Source organism: Rhinolophus sinicus, chromosome 13, assembly GCF_057876585.1.
Source record: "Rhinolophus sinicus isolate RSI-liver-muscle chromosome 13, RSI-T2T, whole genome shotgun sequence".
Classification (NCBI taxonomy): domain Eukaryota; kingdom Metazoa; phylum Chordata; class Mammalia; order Chiroptera; family Rhinolophidae; genus Rhinolophus; species Rhinolophus sinicus.
In genome coordinates, this window is record NC_142513.1 from 12,117,599 (window position 1) to 12,143,857 (window position 26,259).

The 26,259-nt window shown below is 51.2% G+C and overlaps 3 protein-coding genes across 10 annotated transcripts; 2 read left to right on the forward strand and 1 right to left on the reverse strand.

Moving 5' to 3' along the window:
* Window positions 1-78: 78 nt before the first annotated feature.
* On the forward strand, window positions 79-16,278 carry ACOT8 (acyl-CoA thioesterase 8). Of its 4 annotated transcripts, none has more exons than XM_074317848.2 (6): window positions 79-289; window positions 1,608-1,744; window positions 6,463-6,688; window positions 8,637-8,794; window positions 9,296-9,490; window positions 16,109-16,278. In XM_074317848.2, the coding sequence occupies exons 1-6, from the start codon at window positions 171-173 to the stop codon at window positions 16,261-16,263; spliced, it is 990 nt and encodes a 329-aa protein (XP_074173949.1). In that variant the 5' UTR covers window positions 79-170; the 3' UTR covers window positions 16,264-16,278. The 4 variants fall into 4 exon arrangements, with proteins under 4 accessions (XP_074173949.1, XP_019605268.1, XP_019605269.1 ...); XM_019749709.3 differs by lacking the exon at window positions 16,109-16,278 and adding an exon at window positions 10,946-11,190 and having other exon boundaries at window positions 82-289; XM_019749710.3 differs by lacking the exon at window positions 16,109-16,278 and adding an exon at window positions 10,946-11,190 and having other exon boundaries at window positions 131-516.
* On the reverse strand, window positions 10,157-22,981 carry SNX21 (sorting nexin family member 21). 5 transcript variants are annotated; one of them, XM_074317845.2, is made up of 5 exons: window positions 22,856-22,981; window positions 16,964-17,231; window positions 16,307-16,464; window positions 10,928-12,285; window positions 10,157-10,362 (listed from the first exon to the last, which is right to left on the reverse strand). In XM_074317845.2, exons 2-4 carry the CDS (start codon window positions 17,223-17,225, stop codon window positions 11,611-11,613), a joined length of 1,095 nt encoding a protein of 364 aa, XP_074173946.2. In that variant the 5' UTR covers window positions 17,226-17,231; window positions 22,856-22,981; the 3' UTR covers window positions 10,157-10,362; window positions 10,928-11,610. The 5 variants fall into 5 exon arrangements, with proteins under 5 accessions (XP_074173946.2, XP_019605267.2, XP_088645219.1 ...); XM_019749708.3 differs by lacking the exon at window positions 22,856-22,981 and adding an exon at window positions 17,462-17,621 and having other exon boundaries at window positions 10,940-12,285; XM_088789093.1 differs by lacking the exon at window positions 22,856-22,981 and adding an exon at window positions 17,462-17,621.
* On the forward strand, window positions 21,131-23,974 carry TNNC2 (troponin C2, fast skeletal type). Its single transcript, XM_019749711.3, has 6 exons — window positions 21,131-21,240; window positions 22,695-22,746; window positions 22,886-23,029; window positions 23,131-23,245; window positions 23,410-23,546; window positions 23,800-23,974. The coding sequence occupies exons 1-6, from the start codon at window positions 21,238-21,240 to the stop codon at window positions 23,829-23,831; spliced, it is 483 nt and encodes a 160-aa protein (XP_019605270.1). The 5' UTR covers window positions 21,131-21,237; the 3' UTR covers window positions 23,832-23,974.
* The last annotated feature ends 2,285 nt before the right edge of the window (window positions 23,975-26,259 follow it).

A 26,259-nucleotide genomic window follows, 5' to 3' on the forward strand; every position in this document is an offset into this window, starting at 1 on the left:
CCCTAAGACTGACAGATGCACCGGCCAATCATAACCTGCATACTGCATTCTCAGGGCCTGAAAGGGACTTCCGATTACTACGGCAATCTGCCGGAAACTGTGCGTTCTATGCGGGTTTTCCGCGAGTCGGGACCAGTGCAGTGTACGGGTCCGGAAGGCAGGTGATCCCTATGACTTCTCCGCAGGCCCCGGAGGATGGGCAGGGCAGCGGCGATCCCCCCGGGGACCTCCGCAGCGTCCTGGTCACCAGCGTGCTCAACCTCGAGCCGCTGGACGAGGATCTTTTCAGGTAGCTGGCCGCATCTGGCCCGCATCCTTCATTGGGGCAGAGGTTCCTGATCTCGACTGCCGCCATCCTGTAGCCTCCTGTTCATAGCTTCCTGGACGAGGATGGGCTCTGCGCTTGATGCAGGTTCTGCCACGATTGGGAGAGAACTTGTCCCTGGCAGAGCTGTCCTCGCTGTCCCGGCTTTCTCTCTTCTTCACGCAGGGTCTGTGCAGCCCCAACCCTACGAGGTATTGGCAGTCTGGACAAATAAAGTGATGACCTGAGACATCCTTCTCAGCAACCTCCCTTGAGGAGTCATGTCTCTGGAACCTACCTAAAAAAGGGCAGTGGTTTGCCCAAGAGCACACAGCTGATCAGGTTTAAAACTTATCCTCAGCTCCGTGCATGTTCGCTATCTTTTCCTTTTACATACCCCATCCCCACCACCACTTTGTGGGGTCTGGTAGCTCCTTATTCGTTCTGAGGCCTGAGCCATTTTCCTTCCTGATAACACTTAAATTCTTGACTGCAGCTGGGGATTTAAGTTTTGAGCTTCAAGGCTCCTGTTGGCTTATTGGGAGCTATTTTGGGTGTTAATTTCTCTTTCCCCTACTTAATGAATTACAAATAACTTCCCGGAGGATTATTTGCAATGCATTATATAAAAATGGGAAACGGGTTGTGCTGGGACCTGGAAAGCTGGAGACCTAAATCCTTCAGCCTCCACACAGTTCACGCACTGGACAAGTTGCTGTTTTCACCTCTGGGGCCTCAGTTTTCTCATCTGCACACTGAAGGGGGTTAGTTAGACTTGAAGTTTGAGGGCCCTTCGAGCTCTAAATCCAGTTCTTGGAAGAATGGAGCTGTCGGAGTTGAGGGGAGTAAGTGCCAGGCCTTAATGCATTCCGCCCCCAGCCCTTGGGGTTCGTGTTAGTCACTCAAGGCCTTGTTTTGCCTTACTCTGGAATGGGCAGTGGAAGAAACACTGGCCTTGGGGTTAGAAGACCCAGATACTGTTTAGGATTGGCAGTGTTTAAGCTGTATGACCTTGCTCAAGTCACTCTCCCTCTCTGATCCCTCTTCTCTTAGTGTAAAACACAGGGGTTGGTTTGTTATACTTAATCAAAATCCACAGAAGTATTGGGCAATCCTGAAGACCTTGAAGATGTATGCTGTATGCAGAGTGATGTAAGGATGTTTGTCTGAGGAAAGGGTCCAGATTCTCAAAAGGATTCCAAACCCCAATAAGGTTAATAGATCCTGCACTAGACGCTCACTGATGGCTGTAGGATTTGGCCCAGCTCCCCAAGTCTTTCCTGCTTTCTCCTTCTCCCCACAGAGGAAGGCATTACTGGGTACCCACAAACCAGCGGTTGTTTGGGGGTCAGATCGTGGGACAGGCCCTGGTGGCTGCAGCCAAGTCTGTGACTGAAGACGTTCATGTGCATTCCTTGCACTGCTATTTTGTACGGGCAGGTAAGCCACCTCCTCCGTGCTCCCAACCAGCCCTGGTGGCCCAGTAGCTCCTTCTTCCTGGCCTTGGGGGGCTGACTGAGCCGTGAACGGGTGAGAGGAGGATGGGGAAGTGGGCAGAGGGGAAGGGGGAGAGTTAGTTGGCCACAGAGCTTAGAGGGGAACAAGGCCTGGGTGGGGCCGAGGAGAGGTTTAGACCTTACACCTGCTTGTTATCTGGCCCCAAATGACACAAGACTTTGAGGCTTAACTGCTCCCTGTGGGTCCTTTGTTCTTCATTCTTTTCATACCTTCTGGTGCTAAGTGCTGTGCTGGATGCTCAGAGGGGTGCTGTAATCTCTTACTAGGAATTTGGAGATAGGCAGCTTGGGTAGGAGAAGAAAGCACCAGACAGGGAATTAAGAGGCCGTGGCTCTAGTTTCAGTACTAATTCGCCACGCGACCTTGAGGGAGGTTACTTACCCTTTTCTCTGAGGCTTGGTTCCTTCATGCCACCTAAAAAATGGAGGAGGGCAGGACTAAGCGTGTTTTATCGAGATGATCTCTATAGCTGCTTACAGCTCTGGGATCCAATTAAGGAGCAAGAGAGCAGTTTTTTAAAAATCCCATGCTCTCTTTTGAGAACCAAAAATCTAACTTGCTTTCCCTCCCTTCCCCTCACTCCTAAGGCAGATGTCCCCAATTTTAAGAGTCATTGTCTTCTGCATAGTCCCATCAGCTGAGAAGAATTTATGGACCTAAACAATAGGTGATTCATATTAAGAAAACAATAGTGGGGTTTCCCCCTTCATTTTACAAATACAAAATAGTTATAATAGTAAACATACACACCTTTTCATAGTATGTCCTCATGTCCCTCCCTGACAATCATTGCTATAAAGTATTTGAATACTTACTGTGGGCCCAGGCCCGGTCTTCCCTTATGCCAATTGGGAGCAAAAGTGCCATTTATTTCTTCAATTTGGTTGTAAACTCAAATTGCAAAAATGCTGGCCTTTTGATATTGTAATCCTAGTCTAGTGAGACAGTTTTGTTTTGAGGCAGTGGGGGCATTACCTGATCCCTCTGAATCAGTTTCTTCATCTAGTGTCTGAAAGAATTCTATGAGTCTTTGCAGATAAAGTATCTAGTGCAGGACCCGGTATGTTGAAAGTTTTACATAAATGATAACTATCATTATTTTTTGATAAGAAACTTATGGGAATAATTAAAATTTGCATGATATAGAACACACCCATCTTGTTTAGTCCTCAGAAGTAAACACATTCCTGCCATCCTTTTACCTATAAGGAAACTGGGACCGGGAGAAGTTATACTCATGTAACTGGCTCTCTCGAAGTGCTTAGGGAGGCAGAGCCAGGATTTGAACTTGGGGTTTGTGTGACTCCAAGCTCCACATTCTTCCCTCCTTTTGCGCTTTTCTCTTTCAGTCTTGGGAGATCATTCCAAACCAAGGGAGAGCTGCCAGGGTGCCCATCCCAGGGTCTGGGGGAAGGATCCTCTTCCTTGGAAATTCTCAATCCAGGGGCAGCATGAAATGAGCTATGACCATGCTACTGTTTCAAAATAATCAATCAGTTATGTCCCTACCTGCTTCTTGAAAGGCCTCAAGACAGCTTAAAATAATTGGCAGCTGTTATAGGACTATCACAATAAAAGTCAAGGGACAGGAGTCTAATAGTAACGGGATTTGGGGAAACGATTGTGTCAAAAAACTAGGCTAAGGCATATTGTTGCAGTTTTATACAAAAGTTAGTTCTGAGCTTCCTGGCAGCAAGGCAAAAAGGGAAGCTCTTTTACCAGTGTTAACCTAAAACTAAAAAAGCCTTTCAAAGTGAGAGGCAACAAGTGTTTATTTGAGATCAGAAGAAAAGCTATGCCAGTTGCACTGATTCACGCAGAAGCCCCAATAGTGTTGCCATTAGAAGACAGAGGCAATGGGTATTTATGAGAAAGGGAAGGGGAACAATCACATCAATAGAATGAAGGCATTTCTTTTGGTGCAGGTAATATAACAGTGATGTTAATTCTAAACAGTGTTTTAAATTTGCAGTCCAGTAGTCATAACAACTGCATTCTTGTTATCTCTGCAGACAGTTTTTTTTGGGGCACAGTGTTGCTTTAGGCCAAAGGTTATTCTGCCCCGTTTGAACATTTCAGAGGTTTGAGGCATAAAAGTGCAAGTCACTTTCTCTGGTATAGCAGCCCTGACTCACTATAAAAGTGTCCCCGTTTATTTATTTAATTTTGACACCAGTTTGTAATGTGGTCCTCTACCGGGTACGTCACTTATTATAACCAATGATGGTGTCCCAGTGATTTTTATTTTTAAGGAGGGCGCAGGTCACAGTAGCCCATGCGGGGATTGAACCAGCAACCTTGGTGTTATCAGCACCACACTCTAACCAGCTGAGCTTACTGGCCACCCTTCCAATGATATTTTTAATTAAAAGATACTGGGGAGGGAGGTGTTGGTCCTTGGCCACTTATCAGATCAATTCTTTTTCTAAAAGCCCAGGTTAGAGTGTTAGTCAGTTTGGTTTTTGTTTTTGTTTTAAAAGTGTTTCTCTAGAGAAGTAGCAGGATGTAATACAGGAGTCATTTGACTCAGTATAGGTTTAGTGCTCGGAAAATCTAGAGCAGGAGTCTGCAAACATTCTGTAAAGGGCAAGATAGTAAATAGTTTAGGTTTTCTAGGCAAAAGCAACAGTAGACATATGTAAACAAACGGGCTTGGCTGTATTCCAAAAAATGTTCTCTGTGGCCTCAGTTTCCTCACCTATACAATGGGAATAAGACGCACTCTACATAGTCATTGTGAGAGCAACATGAGAGAAGATACCTTGGTAACTAACACTACCTGGCACCGAGTACCCACTCCACAGCTGTTACCTCCCTTCCTTCAATATACGACTCCAGAGCCTACCTGCCGTGTTCCACTAATAATTTCCAAGAATGGGCCTGAAACATTCACACGGAGGGAATCACTCGTAACTGAATGTACTGCATTTTAGCTGCAGACCAAGGATTGGATGAAAACTTTTTTTTTCTTTTTAAATTTATTGGCTTCCTTTCTAGCCCCTGAAATCAGACTGCACACATAGCTATCTTCAGTTTCTGGACTCTTAGAAAGTCTTTGTCAAAGGCCTTGGACCTTGAGGAGTCCCCATTCTCATAAAAGTCCCCTTTGGCAATGCCTGATATCAGACTGCTGGCAAACCAGCCAGGCTTCAAGGCTTCCCAGTGATGTTTATTGCTATTGAATGCACCCCCTGAATACCTGTTTAGCTCCCCATTTGGATTGGGGTGGAGGAAGCAACACTTGTGTAGACCTGCTTCTTTCATCTGAAAGTTGAAAATCATCCCCAAGATGTCTTATTGCCTAGGTCTCAGGATTTTCCAAGGTCAGCCTGACTCAGAGAGATAGTGAAGGACTTCAGGGACACGAGGGAGACTCTCTGTCCCTAAAAATCCTCCCTGACCTGCTGGTCGAGGGCTGCTCGTCCTCTACCTGGGGCCAATGCCTCCCATCCTGCATTAGGGAGCATGGACACCCAAAGGAGAAGGGCCAAGGGACCGCCACTTGTATCAAGGATGAAGTGACTGACAACAGGCTTTTCCTGAGAGAAAAAAGATTCAAACAGACAATGGCCAGACCATATATAAAAACAGAACTCTGATCCACAATTGGTAGCAACCAGCACAGGAAGCCAGCCTACTGTCTACGTGTCAGGCTTTAGGAAGTCAGACCACCATTTCTAGCAAGCCAGTCCAGGAAGGCAAACCACAGCCCCTAAAACAATCAGCCCCAAACAGCCAGGACTTGGTTAATAACTGACAGCTTCCCTAATTTTTGCTCATGCTGCCGAGGACCAACTGCAGAAAGCCAAACATGCACCTCTAACCAATTACACAGGATGCCTCACTTCTAGTTAGACTGCCCACAGCTTGCCCGTGCCAACAGCCTCCAATCAGGGGACGCTGGAAACCTCTTTTTTCACGCTAAAGCTTTCCCACTCCCCTGCCTGCCTTTGAGTCTCTACCAAACGTAAGTAATGGTGGCTGACTCCCTTGATATACTAAACTGAATAAGTAGCCTTTGCTTGTTCTAAAAAAAAAAAAAAAAAAGTAAAGAAAGAAAGAAAAGAAAGAAAAAAAAAAGAACAAAACAAAGAAAACAGGTAGCAGGCCAGATCTGCTGACTGGATCTAGAAAAATGGTACCGGACTCATGACAAGATCCCAGGTACAGGTGGAACAAGAAAAAAGCTGAGAATGTTTATTTTATCTGACAAACACGTATGGAGCTGAATAGCATTCTAACTACTTTACAACTATGAACTAATTCTCATTCAAATCCTGAGAGGTAGGGACATTATAATGATCCCCATTTTAGAGGTGGATAAACTGCTCAGAGAAGTTAAGTGACTTTCCCAAGGTCCCACAGCTGGTGAGTGGCAGAGCTGGATCTGAATGCAGGGAATCTGGCGATGTCCCTTTTGTCCTGTGCTGTTGACAGAGAGGAGTTCCACCTGCACTGGGGACATCCCTATGACAGGGTCTGGTGTTCTCTCTGTATCCCCAATACCTGGCCTCCGTCAGTAGCTACCAAGCAGAAAAGAAATGGAGACTGAGTAGCACAGGTGCCTGTCCAGCCATTGTAATGATGACAGGGCCCGTGGGGCTCACTCAGGCTCACTGTGTCCCTTGTGCCCTCTGCAGGGGACCCAAAGGTGCCAGTTTTGTACCAGGTGGAGCGGACGCGAACAGGGACGAGTTTCTCGGTGCGCTCCGTGAAGGCCGTGCAACATGGCAAGCCCATCTTCATCTGCCAGGCCTCCTTCCAGCAGGCCCAGCCCAGCCCTGTGCAGCACCAGTGCTTCATGCCCACTGTGCCCCCACCGGAAGAGCTGCTCGACCACGAGGCCCTCATTGCTCAGTATTTAAGGTGAGAGACCTGGAGGCTCCAGGATAACGTGCAGGCTGTAGTTGCCACCTGTTAGTGGGTCATAGAATCCTTTTGGGCGTCTTGACTGGCATTTTAAAAATATAGACGAGAAAAGAAGATATTAGAGTGTATTGTATACAGGAAGGGTAAGAATCCTTTTGTTGAAAGTTTAGTTTCAGTTGTGTGTGTGTGGTTGTGTGTATGTGCAAGGGTACTGGGTCGTGACGTAACATGCAGGGCTTACGCTTCAGCCGGTTCAGGCACAGTATAGCTTTACTGGTGGTTAAAATATTGAGATTTCTATACCTACTTGGTAAATACTCACGTCCCCAGTCTGTGAGTGACGCCGTCCTCCTCCGAGGTCACATGATCCGGCAGCCTAGAAGGTAATGCTGGCGGGGTGAGGGTTCCTGCTGCAGTGATCTAGGGCCCTGCTACCTTTGCCTTAGTGCATGTTGAAATATTTTGTATGTCACCTGGCAAAACATATTGCATACTTGGATCACAGATGGTAATGTTGGGAAACTGGTAGGGCAAGGGACAGCTCTGGGTCATGACACAGGACAGACACATGGATTCTGGCCAGGGCTGTGCTCCATTATTGCCCATTTGCCGTGTGACTTTGCCCGACTCCCCAGCCACTCGGAGCCCTGCTTCTTCACTTTAAAAACTGGGAATGGTCATTTCTGCCCAGCCTACTTCACAGCTATATCACAGGGAGAGCGCCTGTCTTATGCTGCATGCTGGGGAGGCAGTAGGGTGTGATGGGACAGATGTGGGTTTGAACCTGGGAAAGGCCTGGGTTCAAATCTTGACTCTGTCTCTGCTAGCTGTGTGAGTTTGGGCAAGTTGCTTTCCCACTCTGAGCCTATGCCCTTCTTTATAAAATGGTGCTAATCAATTCCTACCTCATGAGGCTGCGGTGAGGAGTAAATGAGATAAGAGATAATAAGGCACTTAGTGAGTGCTCAGTAAATTGTAGTAATACCACCACTGACAGACAGGAATAAGCAGAGGCTGGTATGCAGTCAGAGCACAGAAATGTTTGCTGAAATGAAAGGACATTGTTCTTAAAGGTCCCCAAATCTAGAGCTGTGCTGTCCACCAAGAAAGCCACTAGCCACATATGACTATATTAAATTAACACCTGATGGAATGAATAGTTCTGTTTCTCAGTCCCACCAGCCATGTTTCAAGCATTCACTCAATAGCCACCTGTGGCTCGTGGCGGCCATGGTGGACAGTGCAGACAGACCATTCCATCGTCACAGAAGTTTCCACGGACAGTGCTCAATAGGGTAGGGATGAAAGTAGAAATACTGGTGCAGAGCTCCAGGGGTGGCCACGGGGCTTCCCTGGAAATGGGCTCCTCCCCCTGGGGATACAGTGTTCCTACTTGCTTAGGGTTAGATAACTCAGTCCCAGTTGGGCAGCCTGTTTTCTGAGTGTTGGGAATAATGAAGTAGTTAAGCGGTTAACCATGGAGCCAGACTGCCTGGGTCAGAACCCTGCCGTCTCCACTTCCTGAGCTAGCGGCTTGGACTCTCTGCTTATTTCATGTGATCACTGTCCCAATGTCACAGGGTTGTTGTGAGGAATGAGTTAATGCGGGTGAAATACTTAGAACAGTGCACACTAGAGGTACGCATCATGCCTGTGATGCGTTGGCTGTATATACCTTACCTTCTCTTCTCCACATGTTTATTTACTATGAGGTAGGTTACTGTCACTATCCACATTTTACAGACGGGAAAATAGGCTCAGAGAGACTACTGACCTGCCCAAGGACACATGGCTCGTAAGAGACAAAGAAAAGATTCAAACACTAGACACTCCTGCCTGCCAGCTTTGGGGCTAAGTCAGGAGTCCCTATGGAGGAATGAGGGGGGTCAGGAGAGGCAGCTCCCCTTTCCGAGTCTCCCCCAGCCCCTCGCCCCTTTACTTTCAGGGACCCTAACCTTCACGAGAAGTACCGAGTGGGGCTGAACCGAATTGCTGCCCAGGAGGTGCCCATTGAGATCAAAATGGTAAACCCACCCATCCTGCACAAGCTGCAGAACAGGGAGCCCAATCAGATGTTCTGGGTGCGAGCCCGGGGCCATATTGGTAAGAAGACCCCCTGGACTGGAAGAAAACACTCCCCAGGGGTCTAGGCCTGCATCACCTTATTTGCCCTGTGTATCCCTGGGCATGTTACGTCCCCTCTCGGGGCCCGTTTCCTTATCTGCGTGAGGGGGAAGTTGGCTCAGTTTCTCACCAGGATCATCAGGCCTTTGCATGGGGCGAATGGGGAGGGGACTGGAATCCTATGGGCCTCTTCTGGGGAAGGCAGGCACCTTGCTGAGGTTCTTCCCCAGGTCCACTGCTAACCACAGGTGCCTGTGTGGGAGACTTCACGAGTGAAGCCTGCATTTCGGTCCTCATTCCTGCCCTCCCTCCACCCCCACCTTCCTGTCCCCCGTCACACATACACCTTGGGCCAGGTGCCCTCATGCAGGGAACAGTCTGCATGTCGTGCACAGTAGTCCCTTTGTCCCCCACCTCCCTGCAGGTCCTGAGCTGTAAAGCCCAGGATCCCAGGGCTGATGGGGCTGGGACCTGTTACAGGGGAGGGCGACATCAAGATGCACTGCTGCGTGGCCGCCTATATCTCGGACTATGCCTTCCTGGGCACAGCACTGCTGCCCCACCACTATCAGCATCAGGTGCGCTTCATGGCCTCCTTGGACCACTCCATGTGGTTCCACGCCCCCTTCCGAGCTGACCACTGGATGCTCTATGAGTGCAAGAGCCCCTGGGCTGGTGAGTGTGGGGCCCCGTGGGACACGGGTACTGACCTTGGGCTGGCAGGGAGCCTGCTCTGTGGGTGATGCTGTCCCCCACCCACATCCTGTGGGGCGCACTGCACATGTCACTTCTCCTGCCCTCCTAGGCTTTGGCAGCCTGGTCTTCAAATGACAGGGGGAGGCTGGAGGGCGAGCCACCTCCTCAGCTCTTAATTTCTGTAACATGCTGGGAATATGATTTACTTTGTCTCAGAGATACAGTTCTAGTCCCAGAACCACTTCAGATTCTCAGTATGATCTTGGGTAAGTCCTGTCTCCTCTTTGAGCCTGTTTCCCCATCTAAACAAACAGGGTTGCATTAGAGCGGTAGCATCCAAACCCCGTGGTCCATCAGACCACCACTGGGGGAGCTTTTTCAAAACAGATTCTGATTCCCAGATTCTGACTCAGCAGGTCTTGGAAGAGGTCCAGGAAACTGTCTTTTTAATAAGCTCCCTAAGCGATGCTGCTGGTTAACCTGGTTGGGGCTCAGCGTAGTCAACAGTTTCTAAGGGCCCGACTACTTGGACACTCATCAGAGACATAAGGAAACCCAGACCCACTCATCAGTGTCTAGTCTCAGAGCCCTGAGTTCCTTTCCAAGGAAGTACATTTCAAATGAAAAAAAACACACACAAAAAAATCCTTGCTTTGTAAAACAGCGACAAAACTTAAGAGACTCTTTATATTCAGGGAAGGGAGACTCTCAAGTACAAATCAGGGAAGGGAGACTCTCGAGTACAAAGAGCGTCACAGTTGAGGATCGACAGCCTTCAAGTTAGGACACTTGGGTTTGGCCTGATTCTTAAGGCCAAGCTCCTGAGCCTCTGTGAACTTCAGAGTCCTCATCTGGAAAAGGGGACAACAAGCTTCACTTGGCTGTGTGAGGACTAAGTAAGTGCTGCTGAAGGGAAACCAGCAGGCCCCTTCACAAATATCAAACACAGGCCCAAGGGCAGCAAGGGGAGGGGTGGCCAGACCTCGTGGCCCCAGGTCCCCTTCCCCAGCCCCTTTGTCCCCTTGGGGGTGGGGGTGGAGGTGTTTTTTCATGGAACACCAGCCTGCAGGGACTGGTTTGATTTAGTATAAAGAGAACTGATGGGTTTCCTCACACAAGTGGCCGGAGGTGGGGCAGTTCTGCTTAGCCAAGCTACTGATCAAGGTTGTTCTCAGAACCTCTGAGCTTTTTGAGGAAGCCAGAGGATATGTGAAAGTGCTTTTAAACAGTCAAGTGGGGAGCCCATGGGAGGAGTTACTCCCCAACGACTGACCATACAAGGCTCATACAGAGGCACTTGGAGATTGGGGGTGACCACAACACTCAGTGTGCCCCTGGACGTGGCCGCCCAACCTGGATTGCACCCTTTTCAAAGCACATCTGGCTGTGCCAAAGGAGAGAGAAGGCCGTTCTTACCCTTTTCCTTACCCATAGGTGGCTCCCGGGCGCTGGTACATGGGCAGCTGTGGCGTCGGGACGGGGTGCTGGCTGTGTCCTGTTCCCAGGAGGGCGTGATCCGAGTGAAGCCCTGGGTCTCAGAGAGCAAGCTGTAGCCAGAGGTGCCAGCTTGGCCTGGGGCTTCATGGATCTCCCTTTTCCCTCTACTCCTGAGGCAGGAGTTACAGTGAGGGCTGGGCCTTCTGTCCCTCATATCCAATAAAGAGACTGATACCACTGGAGCTGCTGGCCTTTAATTCTCCTGGGCCAGAAATGCAGCCCTCCCTCCAGTCATCAACTCCAGAGGCAGAGCCCCTGGCCCTTCGGCCAGGCTGCCTCGCTGGCTTGGAGGCCCAAGGGAAAGGGAACACTGACCCCGACCTGGAGCAGAGCCCCCAGCTGTTCATAAGCTGAAGAGGCTGTATCAGACTCCCTCCCTGCACCGCCCCAGGCATCCCCAGCCAAGGCTGGTCCTGAGCCTGGCTCAACAGGAGAACCATGTTTCCTGGGTCTGCTACAAATTCTTTGGAGAACTTCTAGGGATTCCCAGCACCCCCTACAGCTTCCCAGCTGTTGTGCGGGGCCTCATCAGCCCCCAAACCCACCCCCTGGCCATCCTGGGGCAGCGCATCTCCCCACGGTGGCCTTAAGTCTAGGCAAGGTTAGTCTAGTACCTCCTTGATGAGCAATTCTTTGAGACTGGGGGGTGGTGTGGGGGTCACACCTGCCTCCTGCAGGGCCTGGAGTCGGGCCTCTGATTCGCGTTTGTCCAGGCCTAGGCGCCAGGAGAGCCGGACGTGGGCCTCCAGAAAGGGTGCCAACAAGGGGTGAGGGCTCTTGTCACCCAGCAGCTGTAGGGCCCTCTCACAGCATGCCCGGGCCTCCCCAGGGTCCTCCAGCTCCTGGTGGCATACAGCCAGCCCAGCCAGAGTCAGCAGAGGGCGATCTGGGCCCGAAGGGGTTCCCAGCTTGGCCTGCAGCTGCCAGGCATTGGCCCAAAGCACCAGAGCCTCACGATAGAGGCCAGTGCAGGTGAGGCTCTGTGCCCGCCGCAGCTCGGGCAGCACGAAGAAGTCCTGCAGGTCTGGGGCATGGCGCAGCTCTGGGACTGCCTGCAGGTGGCTCAAAAACTGCTCAAAGGCCCGGCTGCGGCGGGCAATGGTCTCTGCTGTGAAATTCCGGCGCAGCCGCTTACGGGGGAAGGAGATGGCAGCCATGGGGCCCCGGAACTGCCGCTGCAGGTTTCGGTGCAACCGCTCAAAGTCCGAGTAGCGGCGAGAGATCTGGGCCGGCTGGCGATCTGGTGGCCCGGGACCCATCACGGCGAGGGTGTAGAGCTGCAGGGAGGGTGGGGGTCAGGGCAGGTGCCAGTTGTCCGTGGGCCCCTTCTCTCCCCACACCCACACTTCCAGCTCTGTTTCCCCACCTCTTCCCTTCACCCCTGAGACGGCCCAGGAGGGTGGGAGCTGCTGGAGCAGCAGCTAAGGAGCCCAGTCCCATCTTACCTGAGGCTTGTCTGAAATGACCCGGGCCCAAGGTAGCACGGGGAAAGAAAGACAGAGATAATCTTCAGTGCCTGGAGCTGCTGCCCTTTCGCCCCTTCCAGAAAGTACTCCCTTCCCACTGGGCAGTGAGCTCTCTAGTCCCTCTGGAAAACCAGGTGTCAGCTGAAACCCGTGCCAATCTCCTGGGCCTCTGAGCCACACTCGAGAAGCTCTGCTCTAGTCTAGACACAGCCCCCATATCCCCAGCCAGGTTGTTCCAATCCAGACCTGGAGGACAGGTCTTCAGACACCCCAGGAGCTATCAGTGTGAAAAGTACACTGAACTCTGACTCAAGTTTTAACCCCAGGTCAGCTACTCGCACTCTGTGACCTTAGGCCAGGCAGTCCCGCTCTCGGGTCTGCTTCCTTCTCTAGTGAATTAAGTGTTGGCCCAATTTAGTGTTGACTTGGGTGTAGAACCTGTACAAATGTTGGTCCTGAGATTTTTAGGTGGTACGTGCTTGAGTAAATGACACAATCAGAAGCAGGAGGTCATTCTCCCTTGATTGTCTTTGAGTCTTCCTGACGGCAAATTGAGAAGCTCTCAGTTTGGTTTCAAAAAAAGCACTTCAACACTTTAGCTCCATTTTTAGAAAAGAGCCAAAAAACGATCTCTGGTCAGGGCCCTGAAGCAACAGCATCCAGGCAGGGTTTAATGACACTTTCATTTCACTGCTTTTTCATTTCATTGCTCTTTACGGCAAATGAGGCTTTCCACAGACCCTAGTGCTATAAAGTGATCTTTTAAGCTTAAGCCCAAAACAAAACAAAACAAAAACGGTTTATTAAAGGAAAATGTTAAGCAAAGAATGGTACAAATAGCATTTAGATGGGACAAGAATCGTGAAGGTGGCATTGGAATGACCAATGCTTGGGAAACACTAAACAAGATGACCGTGAACCTTCCCCCAGGTATGAGAACCCAAATATGGATTCATCTACGAGGTGTGATAAAAAAATACAGTGAATGTTTAAATGGGAAAAAAATTTATTACAGTTAAAGACACATTGTCATTAATCCCCCTCAAAATACTCCCCCTTGTTTCAAACACACTTATCCCATTGTTCTTGCCATTTTCTAAAGCAGTTCTGGAAGTCTTTCATGACTGTCTTTAGTTGTGTTGTCGTAGCTACTTCGATGTCCTAAATCAATTCAAAACATTTACCTTTCATGGTCATTTTGATTTTGGGGAACAGCCAGAAGTCGCACGGTGCCAGATCCCCTGAAAAAGGTGGATGAGGACACACTGTAATATTTTTATTTGGCAGACACTGCCATACCAGAAGTAATGTGTGACACCGAGCCTTTCCGTTGTGATCACAAAATACAGTGAATGCTCTTGCCGAGTGTCATCCAACGGAAAGGCTGGGATCTTCAATACGGGAAGTGGCACGTCAAACCTTACTAACAGTATGTGACAAGTTTCAACTTGTTTGGTGCAGTCAATCGGGTGTGAGCTACGGTTGAGAGAAGGTGTGTTTTCAAGTGTGCCATAAATCATCCTCCATCATGACAACGCTCCATGTCACACATCACTTCTGGTACGGCAATTTCTGTCAAATAAAAACATTACGGTGTGTCCTCATCCACCTTATTCACTGGACCTGGCACCGTGTGACTTCTGGCCCTTTCCTAATGTCAAAATGATTCAAGATATCGAGGCAGCCATGACAGCACAACCGAAGACACTCACGAAAGAGGACTTCCAGAACTGCTTCAGAAAGTAGCAAGAACGATAGCATATGTGCGTTTGAAGCAAGGGGGAGTATTTTGAGGGGGATTAATGGCAATGTGTCTTTTACTATAATACTTTTAATTTAAACATTCACCATTTTGTTTGATCACACCTTGTATAAGAATGCTGAGCCAGCAGGTTTAAAAGGGGGTTTAGCAAGTGTTAGATGTTAAAGGCACACTAATTTCAAACCCAGATTTTTCAATCTAATTTGTTCTGTGAAACTACCAGTATTATAACTACGCCTGGTCAATTAGGTTTGCCTACTCTATCCTCCTCTCAAACATTCACAGTGTACTGTGATATTAATATTAAGGATTAAAAAGTTAAACAGTAAAGAAACTCACTTTACTGTTGTTCAACTCTGCATTCCCAAAACATATTAACTGTAAAATCTTTTTTGTTTTTAAAGGAGTAGTTACTAACATTCCAGGAAACCAATTTTCTGTAGAACACACTTCAAGGAATGGTCTATAATGACCCCCTTATGTTCATCTGGATTTTATTTTTATTTTTAATTCTTTGGCCCCAAACCATTTTATATCCATTATCTCATCTGATCCTTGTAATGTCCTGCCAAGATAGATAGTAATGATAGTAGCTCCATTAACTGAGCACCTACACTGTGCCAAGCACTTTACATCTATTTCATTTAATCATCACAACAGCACTGCAAGGAAAGTGTCCTTACTCTGACAGCTCAAAAAGAGGGCAAAGGTTTCAGACTTCTAAGTGACTCAGCTGGAAAATGGCCCAGCTGGGATTCCAACCCAGGCCAACGTAGTTCCAAAGCCTGTGTTCTTCGCCCCCAGAAGTTCAGTAGGGAAAAAGGAGGTGATTCGTTTCCCTAGGCGCCGTCCAGATAATACTTGGCCATCCTGCTCTACCTTGTGATTCTTTTCCCAGCGTCACCCCCATACTTCCTTGTTTCCCAGCTGCTCCTTGATAACTGATCCTTGGTGTCCGCTTCCTGTGCACGACGCCTGGCCAGGACTTTCGCCACTTAAAACTCGATTATCAGTCAATCCCTGCTCAAATTGAAGCAGTCACCCCATGGGTGTAGCCCTTGTTTACTAACAGCAGCAGAGATGGGTGGAGAGGCCCAGATGTGGGACAGGGCTCCAGGCCCCCTTCCTGCTGAGTCAGAAACGGAGGAGGGTAGTGAAGAGGAGGGAAGTGAGAGGCAGGGAGCTGCCGCTGCCAGGACTAGCCAAGTCAGGCTGTGTTTCAGGCCTGGCCAGGAGCAGGACCTGGCAGACCTCATTTTCCATGTCAGTTTCTCCTTTCCACAGCTACAAAAACGAACGCCCAGGCCCTCCCCCACATTGCTCTTCACTCTAAGTCCCTAAATGGAGCCCTTGGGATAAGATTATTCTGTATAGGGTGGGTGCTCGAGAATTGATTGACCTGGGTTGTAAGGAGGCCACAACAGCCAGGCATTTTCAATGCAGAGCTAAGTGTTAATAATAGAGCTATTTTTTATCTTACACATTTTCTCAAGGACTTCATAATGCCAGGCCCAATGCTAAGGGCATTTCTGTGCACTGTCTCATTTAATTCCTGTGACAATCCTCAGCATTATCCCCATTGCTCGGATGAGGAAACGGGGTCATCAAGGCTACACAACTCACCCAAGATCAAACAACTGGTAATAAGTGGGATTTGAATCAAGTTCTGCATCCAAAACCCACTTTTTTAAAACCACTAACCAATACAACTTGAGTCTCAAATCTGATCCAGATAATATTCTTCCCAGTGTATCTTGCATTTGCTATAATTTGCAAACCCCTGGGAGGCAAGGCAAGTTGGGGCACACACACCAGTTTTCTTATTCTCAAAACCAGGAAAGGAAGCAGGTCCATAATCCTTTTTTTACTCAGTTTCAGAGAAGCTGTCATTGCCTGAAGACTTGTTCAAATTACATCCCCTTTCTGGCCTCAGTTTCTCCATCTGTAAAATGGGGGCAGCCATTTATATCCACATAGCCACATTCCCCCCAAGGAAGTTGAAGTCTTCCCTACTTTCTCTTAGCTAGACTTGTAGACTCACAGCTCAGGAGTTCCCGGACACTCACTCACCACGTACTTGGAGGGGGGATCCTTGACCACATTGGCGCTGGTCACTTCGAAGAGCAGCCGCTGGGGTACCAGGGTGTTCCGGGACTTCTTCCAGAAATCCTGCAATTGCCGTGCCAGGTGCTGACTACCCCGCTGCCCATCAGGTGGGGGGTTCTGTTCTGCATGAGTACAGACCAGTCACATCAATGGGCCCGGAGCCAGGATCACATAAACCACGTTCTATGACCCTAGTCATCCTCCCAACAGGTGACATAACTTTATCCCCATTTGTCATAAACGGAAACTGAGGGCCAGAGAGGGGCTGAATGCCAAACATCGTGCCTGGCAGATGAGTGCACAGTAGGCACTAACTCAATATCTGCACCCCCAAGACATCCCTAGCACATTACCACGTTGTATCCCTGACTCTTGTACAGCTAATGTCTGCAACAACTCTGAGAAGGGAGTGATTTCCCCCATTTGACACTAGGGAGACCTTGATTCAAAAAGGTGTTGTGACTCAAGGTCACACAGCCAAGAGGTGGCTGGGACACTTCAAAGTGTCAGAATTTCGGAGTTTGGGCAGGATCAACTCAGAGCCCTGTGACTATCTCGGGAACGTGAGTGAGGTGGCCTAATCGAGCCCCCAAGGTTTCCGCCTTCGTCCTCCGCACTCGCCTGTGTCTTCTCCCGACGCCTCGTCCCCACGGGGCAGTGGGTCTGGGCCGTCGTCTTCGTCGTCCTCGTCGTCCTCGTCGTCCGCATCCTCGGCGCTGGTGAAGCTAAGGGTGCCGCTGAGACGGGAGGACAGGCCCTCGGCGTCGTCGTCCTCCAGCTCCGAGCTCTCCGGGAACTGCTCGACCTCGGGGCCGGCCGCCGCCTCCCCGGGGCCCTCGCCGGCCAGAGCGTGCCGCAGCCGGTGCAGGAGCCGCGAAGCCATGGCACCCTAGGGGGAGTGGGTGACTATGGGTCCTGGGCCCTGGCGGAAGACCCGGGCCCCGATCGGGACGGAGGAGGGGAGGGGTCCAGGTTGGGGGAGGGAGGGGCGCCACGGAGGCCCCGCCCCTGCCCGTTGGGGTCCTGAGAGTCCCGGGACTCATCTCGCATCCCCCTCCCCTCACCCGCACAGCTTGGGGCCGCGCACTTCCCGGGAGGGGCCGGGACTCTACTACCCACGTCTCTTTCGCCCCCTGTAGCGTCTAGACCTCCTGCGTCCAGCGGTGCACTCGGGGACGCGTCGCTGCCTAGGGGTCCCGGTGCAGCCCCCGGCCGTTTACAGAGGCCGGGCCGGCTCTACCCGGCCCAGCAGCTCCGGGCGCCGCTCCTGCCGCTTCCTGCCGCCGCCCCGCCCCCAGCCCCGCCCGCTACCCGGAGACGCCCGGGAATCCCGGGCCCTTTGCTCTAGGAGAGACTTGGGAATCCTGGGTAGGCCTGGGCGAGAGGCCTCCTGCGGGATTGTCTCCAATCCGGCGGGGCTCACACCCTCCTTGAGTCCTCTCACCCATCCCGGAGACTCAGGCTGGACCCAATATAGCTCCTAGTTTCCACCCAGCACTCTAACTCTCCAAAGTCATTACGTGACAGTGGGAAACCCATCTTTCCGGTGAGAAAACTAAGGCCAAGAGAAGACCCGTGATCTGGGTTGGAATCTGACCTCGCTGAGCCTAGGTTTTCTCATGTATAAAAGTACAATTAATACTAGTACTAATTTTGCAGCTTTTGTAAGGACCGTAGTCCAGTGCCTGGCACAGAGCTGGGGTTTACAGAATGATCAGTTACATGATTATTGTTTCTGCTGTGTTTACAAGCTCTTACAATTCCACTTGAGCCTCACATAAAGCAAGTAGGCAAAAGGGTAAGAAACCCAGAGAGACTGAGTTACTTGCCCAAAGTCACACAGCTTGCCAAGAGGTTTCTGAGTATGGGGCCTGATAGCCCAGGTTCCTGAGTTCTTTTCCTGTTCTTTTCCCAAGCAGCAGGCCCACTCATTTTCAGCAACTCCTATGGAGGGCTGTGTTTTATGTTTTATCGGGATGGTAGCAGCAGGTCAAGAAGAATTTATTGTCGCTACCTGTGTGGGAAGGCCCAGATATTGGTCCCTAACAGGGCAGATATTGCTAGTTATGCAATCGAACAAATAAAATCTCTCTGACAGTAGCTCCCGCCCATTTGGAATGGCATAGGAGAGAGGGGTTGGGGAAAACAGCTTTGAATGGAAAACACATTCCCTGCCCTCCCACGTGCAGAGGGGGCGGGGCTCTCATTTCTTGAGGTTCCATTGAGTTTCCGTGTACATCCTGTCCTAGGCACTTTACATGGGGTCACGTCTCATCCTCACAACATCCTAGGGAAGGGGTTGTTATTGGACAATAACGGTCCATTTTCAAGATGAAGAAACTGAGGCAAATTGATTTTCCCAAAATCCACAGCTAGGAAATAGGAGAGCTTGGAATGAAGGCCAAGTCTGTGTAATTTCAAACTTCTAACTACTCTTCCTTCAGCTTACCAGCTCGGTGTTGGGGCAAAAAAGACACATCATTCATTCATTCACTCAACACTCACTCATTCACCAAACGTTGGCTGAATATTGAGTTGTACTTTGGCATATGCCTCACAATCTGGGTACAAAGCAGGTATTCATAAAACCATGGGTTGTCAGAGCAGGAGGGTCACTCAGAAATGTGGCCTAGCACTTCCGTTTTCCAGATGGGTAGTCTGAAGCTCAGGGAGGGGAACGGGCTTACCCTGGGACATACAAACAGGGCCAGAACAAGGAGATCTCCTGATGTCTTGTATTGCACTACTCTTAGACTCTGTATGGAGAGATGGTCATCAAATTCCTGCTTGCATGCATTCAGTAACAAGAAGCTTTTCACCTCCTGAGGCTGCCTGTTCCTGTTGTTCTTCAACTGTGACTTCCTCCTTGTATTGAACCAGTTGCCATTCAGTTCAGTTATTCTTACAAAGCACACAATATTTATTGGACACTTGCTAAGTGCCAAGGGCTGGGTACTGGGGAATGCAGTGGTGAATAGGAAACTGTCTCTTGTCTGTGGAACTCAGAACAGGTTGTGATCATGTGGCATGCGCAGTGTTATGACTGAGGAAACTACTGGAGACCACCTTAGACTCTCTTGGCCTGGGTGTAGAGGAAGAGGGATCCTGGATGAAGTAATGCTAAAGCTGAGAAAGACAGAGAAGTAAGCAGATGAAGAGAGGGAAGATGGGAAGTTCCTGGCAGAAAAAAACAGCATGTGTGAAGGCCTGGAGGCTATAAACGGTGGTGTTTTGAATTGTATTTTCATCAGACCAAAGCAAAGCAGCATGCAAGGTGGGGAGGGAAGGGAAGTGAGATTGGAGGGGTCAGTGGGACCTTGCTTGGCCACACTGAATATAGACATTATCTATGCCCCTGAACAAATTAAAGAACAAATCAATGAACAAATGATTGCTGAGAGTTCCACACTCTGTTCCAAAGGGATCAAGTGGTTCCAACGTTTGTGTCCAAATTGGAATCCCTTGAGTGTCATCGCCCCTTGGCCCTCTGTCTGGCTTGGAGGGGCCTTATTTAGCCTGGCCTGGCTCCTCTGAGCTTTCCTTTGGGAATGTCTATATATAGGGGAAGAGGGCAGCCCAGTTGCCACTGTCCATCTGCCTACCTTGGTGTCCAGCCCGCTTTCACTGGCCCCAGACTCTGTGCTCAGTTGTCTCAGAGCTCTTTCTGTTGCTTTAACCATTGTCATGAGTGTTGCCTACCTCCTGACGCCCAGGCTGGACCCTGTGGATTCTCAGGCTAGGCCCCCTTCAGACTTGACTTGATCTGCCCACCCCTTTACTCTCCAGATGGTCAGCTGAGCACCCGCAGGTTTCTTCACCAAGCTCCAGCAAGGGGTCCGCTGCCCCTTTACCTTCTTAGACAAACTTCCTCTGGTCCTCTCCTCCCCCAAAAAGTAAATCTCTAAATCCTTTCCCTGGAGAAGGTAAACTTGAGAGAAGAATCTGCTTTCAATGTTGATTTCTCCTCCAAGGGCACATCCTGTTTCCTGGACCCTGCCACACAATTCTCCTTCTGGATGGGTCCCCCAAGAAGTGTCTGTCTCAAGTTCCCCTCAGTCAGGATTAATACGAATCGCCAATCTGACTATAGACCTTTATGATTTGCAAAGCTCCCCAATAAAAAGGGCATAACAATAGTTGGCACCTCACAGGATGAGTACTGGACGAGATCTGAGATCGTGTGGTTAAAATGCTTAGTACAGTGTGTGCATGTTGTAGAGGTTCAATAACTGTGGCTGTCACTTTCCCTTCCTCAGGTCCTGTTCAAAGACAGGACATTCTACTTGCCAAGCATCAACAGTATGTAGCTGGCACAAGCTAGGTGACTTGTACTTGGGTTCCTGTGTACCGCAGTCTCTCTGTGAGGGAGGTTATGACTATTCCCATCTCACAGACAAGGGAACAGAAGCTCAGAGCAGCATTGCCACCTGTCTAAGGTTACACAGCTTGCCGAGGCAGGACTTAGATTTTGGGTTTTGGACTTCAAGGTTTGTGCTCTCCCCACTCCACCATGTAGCCTCACTTTTCTCTATTCTGATTGTCCTCACCCATCGTGGAGCAAGTGTGCTTCTTGGAGGGGGCTCCCGAAGGCAGTGGAGCAGGGCGGGTTCTCCTCATAAGAATCTAGGACGTCAAGGCCTGCCACCTGCTCTGAGGCTTCAATTTCTCTGCAAGGGCCCTTGGCTAAATTAGGCAATGGGCTAGGACTCCGGGAGGAGGGGGGACTCACTGACCCCAGGATCTGATTGGCCAGGGCATCCAGTCCTGGGGAGCAGGGAGGTGGGAGGATAAGGTGCCCCTACAAATCCCAGGGCCTGGAGCCGGCCAGGGCATCTTTGGGTGGTGGAGTGCAGAGGAGGTAACCGGCAGCAGAGGAGTCCCTGTGACTAGGAACCATGGTAAGGACAAGAAGGGACTTCATCCCTTCGCTTACTGGAGGACTCCTGGGCTCTTTAAAGCCAAATCTGGGTGCTCTGTGGGGCAGTAACTTGTATGTTTAAAGATGGAATGTGAAGGTTCCTGCAACCCAGGTGTCTAGGAGGAAGCCTGGGAGGAAAGCCTTGGACTTCTCTTGGAAGGCAGGGCGGGGATGTCCCAGGCATTGGCCCTCAAGGCGTGCCGATTTCCTGCAGACCTTCTGGGACTTCCAGCAATGTTGGTCATTGACCTGTGACCGGGGTGTCTTAGCTTGTGTCTACCTTAGCTTGGTAGAGATGGGGACCCTGAGGGCCAGAGTGAGTCACACCAGCGAACCAGTGGCAGGGATAAGCTGGAGAAGCCTGGCCAAACCCTCCTGCTAGTGGGAGAAGAAAGGCTCCTTTGGAAGGTGGGAGGCCTCCAGGGCCTCAAGCTCCAAGGGTGATGAGAAGGGGCAGAAGATGACAGGCCAGAGTTAGAGAGACCCCAGCCTCCCACAGAGGGGGTCTGCTTTGGAGCTATCATCTTCCTCTGAGATCCCCCTCCCCACTGCACTTCAAGGAGTAACTAGACCCTGGAGGCCAGCTGCTGTTGCCCTCACCAGACTAAAATTAGCTTGTCCTCCTGGCACAGGCAAGGCGGAGGGGGGCAAGGGGGAGGGCCAGCCACCAGCCAGATGAACTCCTTGGGTGCCTCAGCCCTTCCTCACCGCCAGCCACAGTCCAAAGCCCCCCATCCAGATGGCTTGGCTTAGATGTGACCAGAAACCCCCACAGGAATCTTATTTTCACCCCTGGAAGGCCCCCATCATGTTCTGCCTGGCATGAGTGGCATTTACTCTAATGACTGAGTCATAAGAAGGAAGCTTAAAATCTCCACCTCTGCAAGTTCCCAGAGGGGAAGGATGAGGTGTCTGATTCTGCTTGGTGCTCCTAGTGCTTGGGTTATGGCCTGACACTTAGTGGGTGCTCAGTAACATGGTGTTGTGTGATTTATTTGAGAACAAACATTTATTGAGCACCTATTAAAGTACTAGATACCATTAGGAGCTAGGAAAAATGGGGAAATCACGCTGGACTGGTGCTGGCGCTTTACAAAGTCCTTTCACAGCCCTAATTTCATTTCATCCCTGAAAAGCTGCTCAGAAGAGGTGAGGGTATGAGGGGACATCAAGTGACCCCCAAGGTTACTGGGGGATTCCTGACTTGACTTCTGATTGACAAGCGTGAAGGCCTTGGACATAATGTTTCCTCTCTAGTTATCCAAAACTGGAGTCCGGGGCTGTGGGGGCAGGCAGAAGGGATGGCTAGTTTGGAGTTGTTCTTCCTGACGACCAAGGGGTGCTTATAGAGCTGGGGGTTGAGGACCCAGGGGTTAAGGCAAGAATTCGCCCCAGGGCTGCCCCTTCTGTCATCTGACTCTGTGTCTCCTGCAGACAGACCAACAGGCCGAGGCCCGGTCCTACCTCAGCGAGGAGATGATTGCTGGTGAGTGGAGTGGCAGGGTAACTGTTGGGTTGATGTCTGCTGGGGGGATGTTTGGTATCTGGGCAGGGTGGGAAGGTAGATGTGAGGCTGACAGTCCAGCCAGGCTTACCTCAGCCCTCTGCCTTCCTTCACTTCGCAGAGTTCAAGGCCGCCTTTGACATGTTTGACGCTGATGGTGGCGGGGACATCAGCGTCAAGGAGTTGGGCACGGTGATGAGAATGCTGGGCCAGACACCCACCAAAGAGGAGCTGGACGCCATCATTGAGGAGGTGGATGAGGACGGTGAGCGGGTGGCCTTCCCAGGCAGGGTGCGAGGGGGAATCGGGAGAGGGGGGCAACCAGGTGTCCGGGACTCAGGGTCACTCACCACCTGCTCCCTTCAGGCAGCGGCACCATCGACTTCGAGGAGTTCTTGGTCATGATGGTGCGCCAGATGAAAGAGGACGCGAAAGGGAAGAGCGAGGAGGAGCTGGCCGAGTGTTTCCGCGTCTTCGACAGGTGCATTGGGGGCCTGGGAGCCGAGGCAGGCGCTGAGCAGTGGGAGACCGGTCCGCAGGGCACGGAGGTTCTCGGAGTGGGGGTGCTGGGGGTGGGGTGTGGAGTGTGGCCGGGGCAGCGAGCCCCTGCCTGCCCTGAGTCCCGCCCTGTCCCTCCGCCCGAAGGAACGCAGACGGCTACATCGATGCGGAGGAGCTGGCCGAGATCTTCAGGTCCTCTGGGGAGCACGTGACAGATGAGGAGATCGAATCCCTGATGAAAGACGGGGATAAGAACAACGATGGCCGCATTGACTTCGACGGTGAGGGCCACAGGCCTGGGGAGCCGGGACAGAGCCGCGTGGAGAGCATCCGGGGCGGGACACCCACGCGGGCCGCTAGCCTCACGGGCGGGGCGGGGCTGGCCTGACCGAGTTCCTCCCGCGGGCCCGGTTTCGGCGTGGCGGGCGCCCTGGCCAGGCCTCACTCGCCGCCCCCTGACACCGCGCCCCCCGCGCAGGGTTCTGCGTCCCGAGGGGACCCCTGACCGCCCGTCCCTCTCTCTCCTTCCCGCAGAGTTCCTGAAGATGATGGAGGGCGTGCAGTAAGAAGTCGGCCCTCGCCTCCACCGAAACCGCGCCACCCTCGGGTGACGGGGCTTCTCCCCGCTCCGTGCCATTCCCCGCCCGGGAGGGAGGCGCGGCCCCTTTCGGGATCCCTTTCTAGAAGGAATAAAAGCAATCGTTGCAAAGCGTTTGGTCTGAGTGAGGGAAGGATCGAGGAGCGGGTGTCAGGGGCTGCTTGGCTGGGCAGGGCGCCACCCCGGCTGGCGCCACCCGAGCGCCTTCCGGCTCCTAGAAGAGGCGAGTCCGGCAGCGGGATGTGGAAAGGCCCCCGGTCGCAGGAGTCCGAGGCGGTGGCGGTCGAGTGCAGGGCGGCGCTCGACGAGCTCGGCAGGCTCGCGGCGGGCTACCAGCAGCTGGCGCTGGGCGTGGGCAGCTTCGCGGACCCGCTGCGGTGGCGCCTCGCCCTGCAGGAAGGAGGGAGGTCGCAGGGGTTTCGATCTGAGTCAGGGCGAGCCGGCGGCCCTTGGAGGATGCCCCGGACTGGGGTAGGGGTAGGTCGCAGCAGGACGCTGGACCCGGGGGGATGCCGGGGTGAGGCTGCTTTCTTTCCCCACTGTCCCTCCTTTATGGAGCCTTTGGGTCTTGGGCGCAGCTACCGGGATGGGGATGGGGGAGTGGGTGTCCACACTACATCCCAGGCAGTATTATTCCCGCTCGACCCTTTCCACTTCGTCTGTTTTCTGAGCGCTTATAGGTGCTTCGTACTGGTGATGGGAGGGGAGGGTGGGGACACCCAGGAAGGAAGGAGGTTCTGCCATCACCTCCACCCTGGAGTTTTGCCTCTGCCTGGTCTCTGCCTTTAGCTCTCCCTACAGTGGGTTCAACGGAAGGCCATCAGCGTGATCTAGCTAAAGTGAAATCTGACCTGGCCACTCCCGTTGCAAGTCCTTCAAGGCTCTCCACTGCTTCTAGAATCAAATCCAAGTTTCTTCTCCTCCCTCCCTGCCTCTCTTCCAACAATCACCCCTCCCCTCTCTGGTTCCAGCCACACTGGGCAATTTATTATTCCTACCCTGGACAGGGCACATTTAAGCCTTTGGGTCTTTGCACACGTGGTTCTCCCTCCTAGGAACCCTTCTTTCTCTAATGAGCCTGGCAAATTCTTCAACCCAGCTCAGACACCCTCTTCTCCTCCCTTGATCCCTGCCCTCACTGGCTGTAGCCTGGCTTCCACAATCCTTTGTGTACAACCCAGTTATAACAGGCGCCAGGTCTAACCTAACTGAGTGCAGGGGTAGTTCATTTTAGCTTTAGTCAGGCTACCTGAGTTTGAATCCTCACTGCTGGTGACAAATTAAACCACTCTGTGCCTCAGTTTCCTAATCTGTAAAATGGGGATAGTGGTGGCCCTTATCTCACAGGGTTGTGAGAACGAGTTCATGTGTGCAAAGAGCTTAGGACAGAGGCTGGCACATAGTTTCAGCGTTTAATAAATGCTGTAATTAATATCATTATCACCATCATTCCTGAAACATTGAACTCCACTGTTATTCATTGCTACAGCCCTCCCTCCCTCTCCAACTCCATGTTCTCGCCTCCCATTCATGTTTTCCAGTTTGTATTTTCCAGCTGCAATCAGTTCGGAGGTTTAGTAATCATCACGATTGAGTACCTACTGTGTGCTGTGCCCTGTGCCTTGCAGGCATTTGTCTCATTCCTCCACACAGCCCCAGAGACACATGATCTAATGAGCTCCATTTTACAGGTGAGGAAACTAAGGCCTTTGAGGTGAAGTATACAAGCACACAGCTCATAGCCTAGATGATATCGCCCTGTGGTGGAAACAGAAGCAAGGCTCTTAAGTCTGATACTATCTACCTGTTGACAGTTCTTCCTGGATGTCCTGAGTACTTCAGACTGGCCCTGCCCTAAATTGAGAAGTTCCCCTACTCATCCATCTGCATTCGCTGTCTCAGGGATGGGGCCCAAGTCAGGAATTCATTTCCCGCCTCTAAGTTACTTGATGTGCCCTGCTACTTTCTAGTCTTTTTACCATTTCATCCTTCCTCTCCGTGCCCACTCGGTGACATAACTCAGGCCACCGCCTTTGCTTACCAGGCTGTTGATAACAGTAGTTAACCTCCTCCCTGCCATTCACTCCTCAGACAGATGGCAGCCAGAGTAATCTTTCTAAAACCAAATCTGATCATGTCACTGTCCTGCTCACATCTTCATTAGCTGCCAGTTGCCCTCAAGATAATGCACAAGCATTTTAACAGGGCCTTTCAAGACCTTGGTGACCTGTTATTATGCTGCTTCACCAGTCTTTATTCCTCCCCTCTGCCCATCCTCCTGAACGTCCTGCTTTCCAAGGAGTATGCTTTCTTATTCCAGCCTCATGGGCCAATCCTTTTCCAGACAGCCTTCATTAGGTGCCCCACCTAACTGGGATATCAAGGCATGAACTGGA

Coding starts and splice junctions, on each gene's coding strand:
- ACOT8 (XM_074317848.2), top strand. CDS start 171: ATGACTTCTCCGCAGGCCCCGGAGGATGGGCAGGGCAGCGGCGATCCC. Junction 1,745..6,462: donor CTGCTATTTTGTACGGGCAG/GTAAGCCACCTC, acceptor TGCCCTCTGCAG/GGGACCCAAAGGTGCCAGTT. Junction 6,689..8,636: donor CTCATTGCTCAGTATTTAAG/GTGAGAGACCTG, acceptor CTTTACTTTCAG/GGACCCTAACCTTCACGAGA.
- SNX21 (XM_074317845.2), bottom strand. CDS start 17,225: ATGGCTTCGCGGCTCCTGCACCGGCTGCGGCACGCTCTGGCCGGCGAG. Junction 16,465..16,963: donor GGCGTCGGGAGAAGACACAG/GCGAGTGCGGAG, acceptor GTACTCATGCAG/AACAGAACCCCCCACCTGAT. Junction 12,286..16,306: donor ATCCCCCCTCCAAGTACGTG/GTGAGTGAGTGT, acceptor CCCTCCCTGCAG/CTCTACACCCTCGCCGTGAT.
- TNNC2 (XM_019749711.3), top strand. Junction 22,747..22,885: donor CAGCGAGGAGATGATTGCTG/GTGAGTGGAGTG, acceptor TTCACTTCGCAG/AGTTCAAGGCCGCCTTTGAC. Junction 23,547..23,799: donor TGGCCGCATTGACTTCGACG/GTGAGGGCCACA, acceptor TCCTTCCCGCAG/AGTTCCTGAAGATGATGGAG.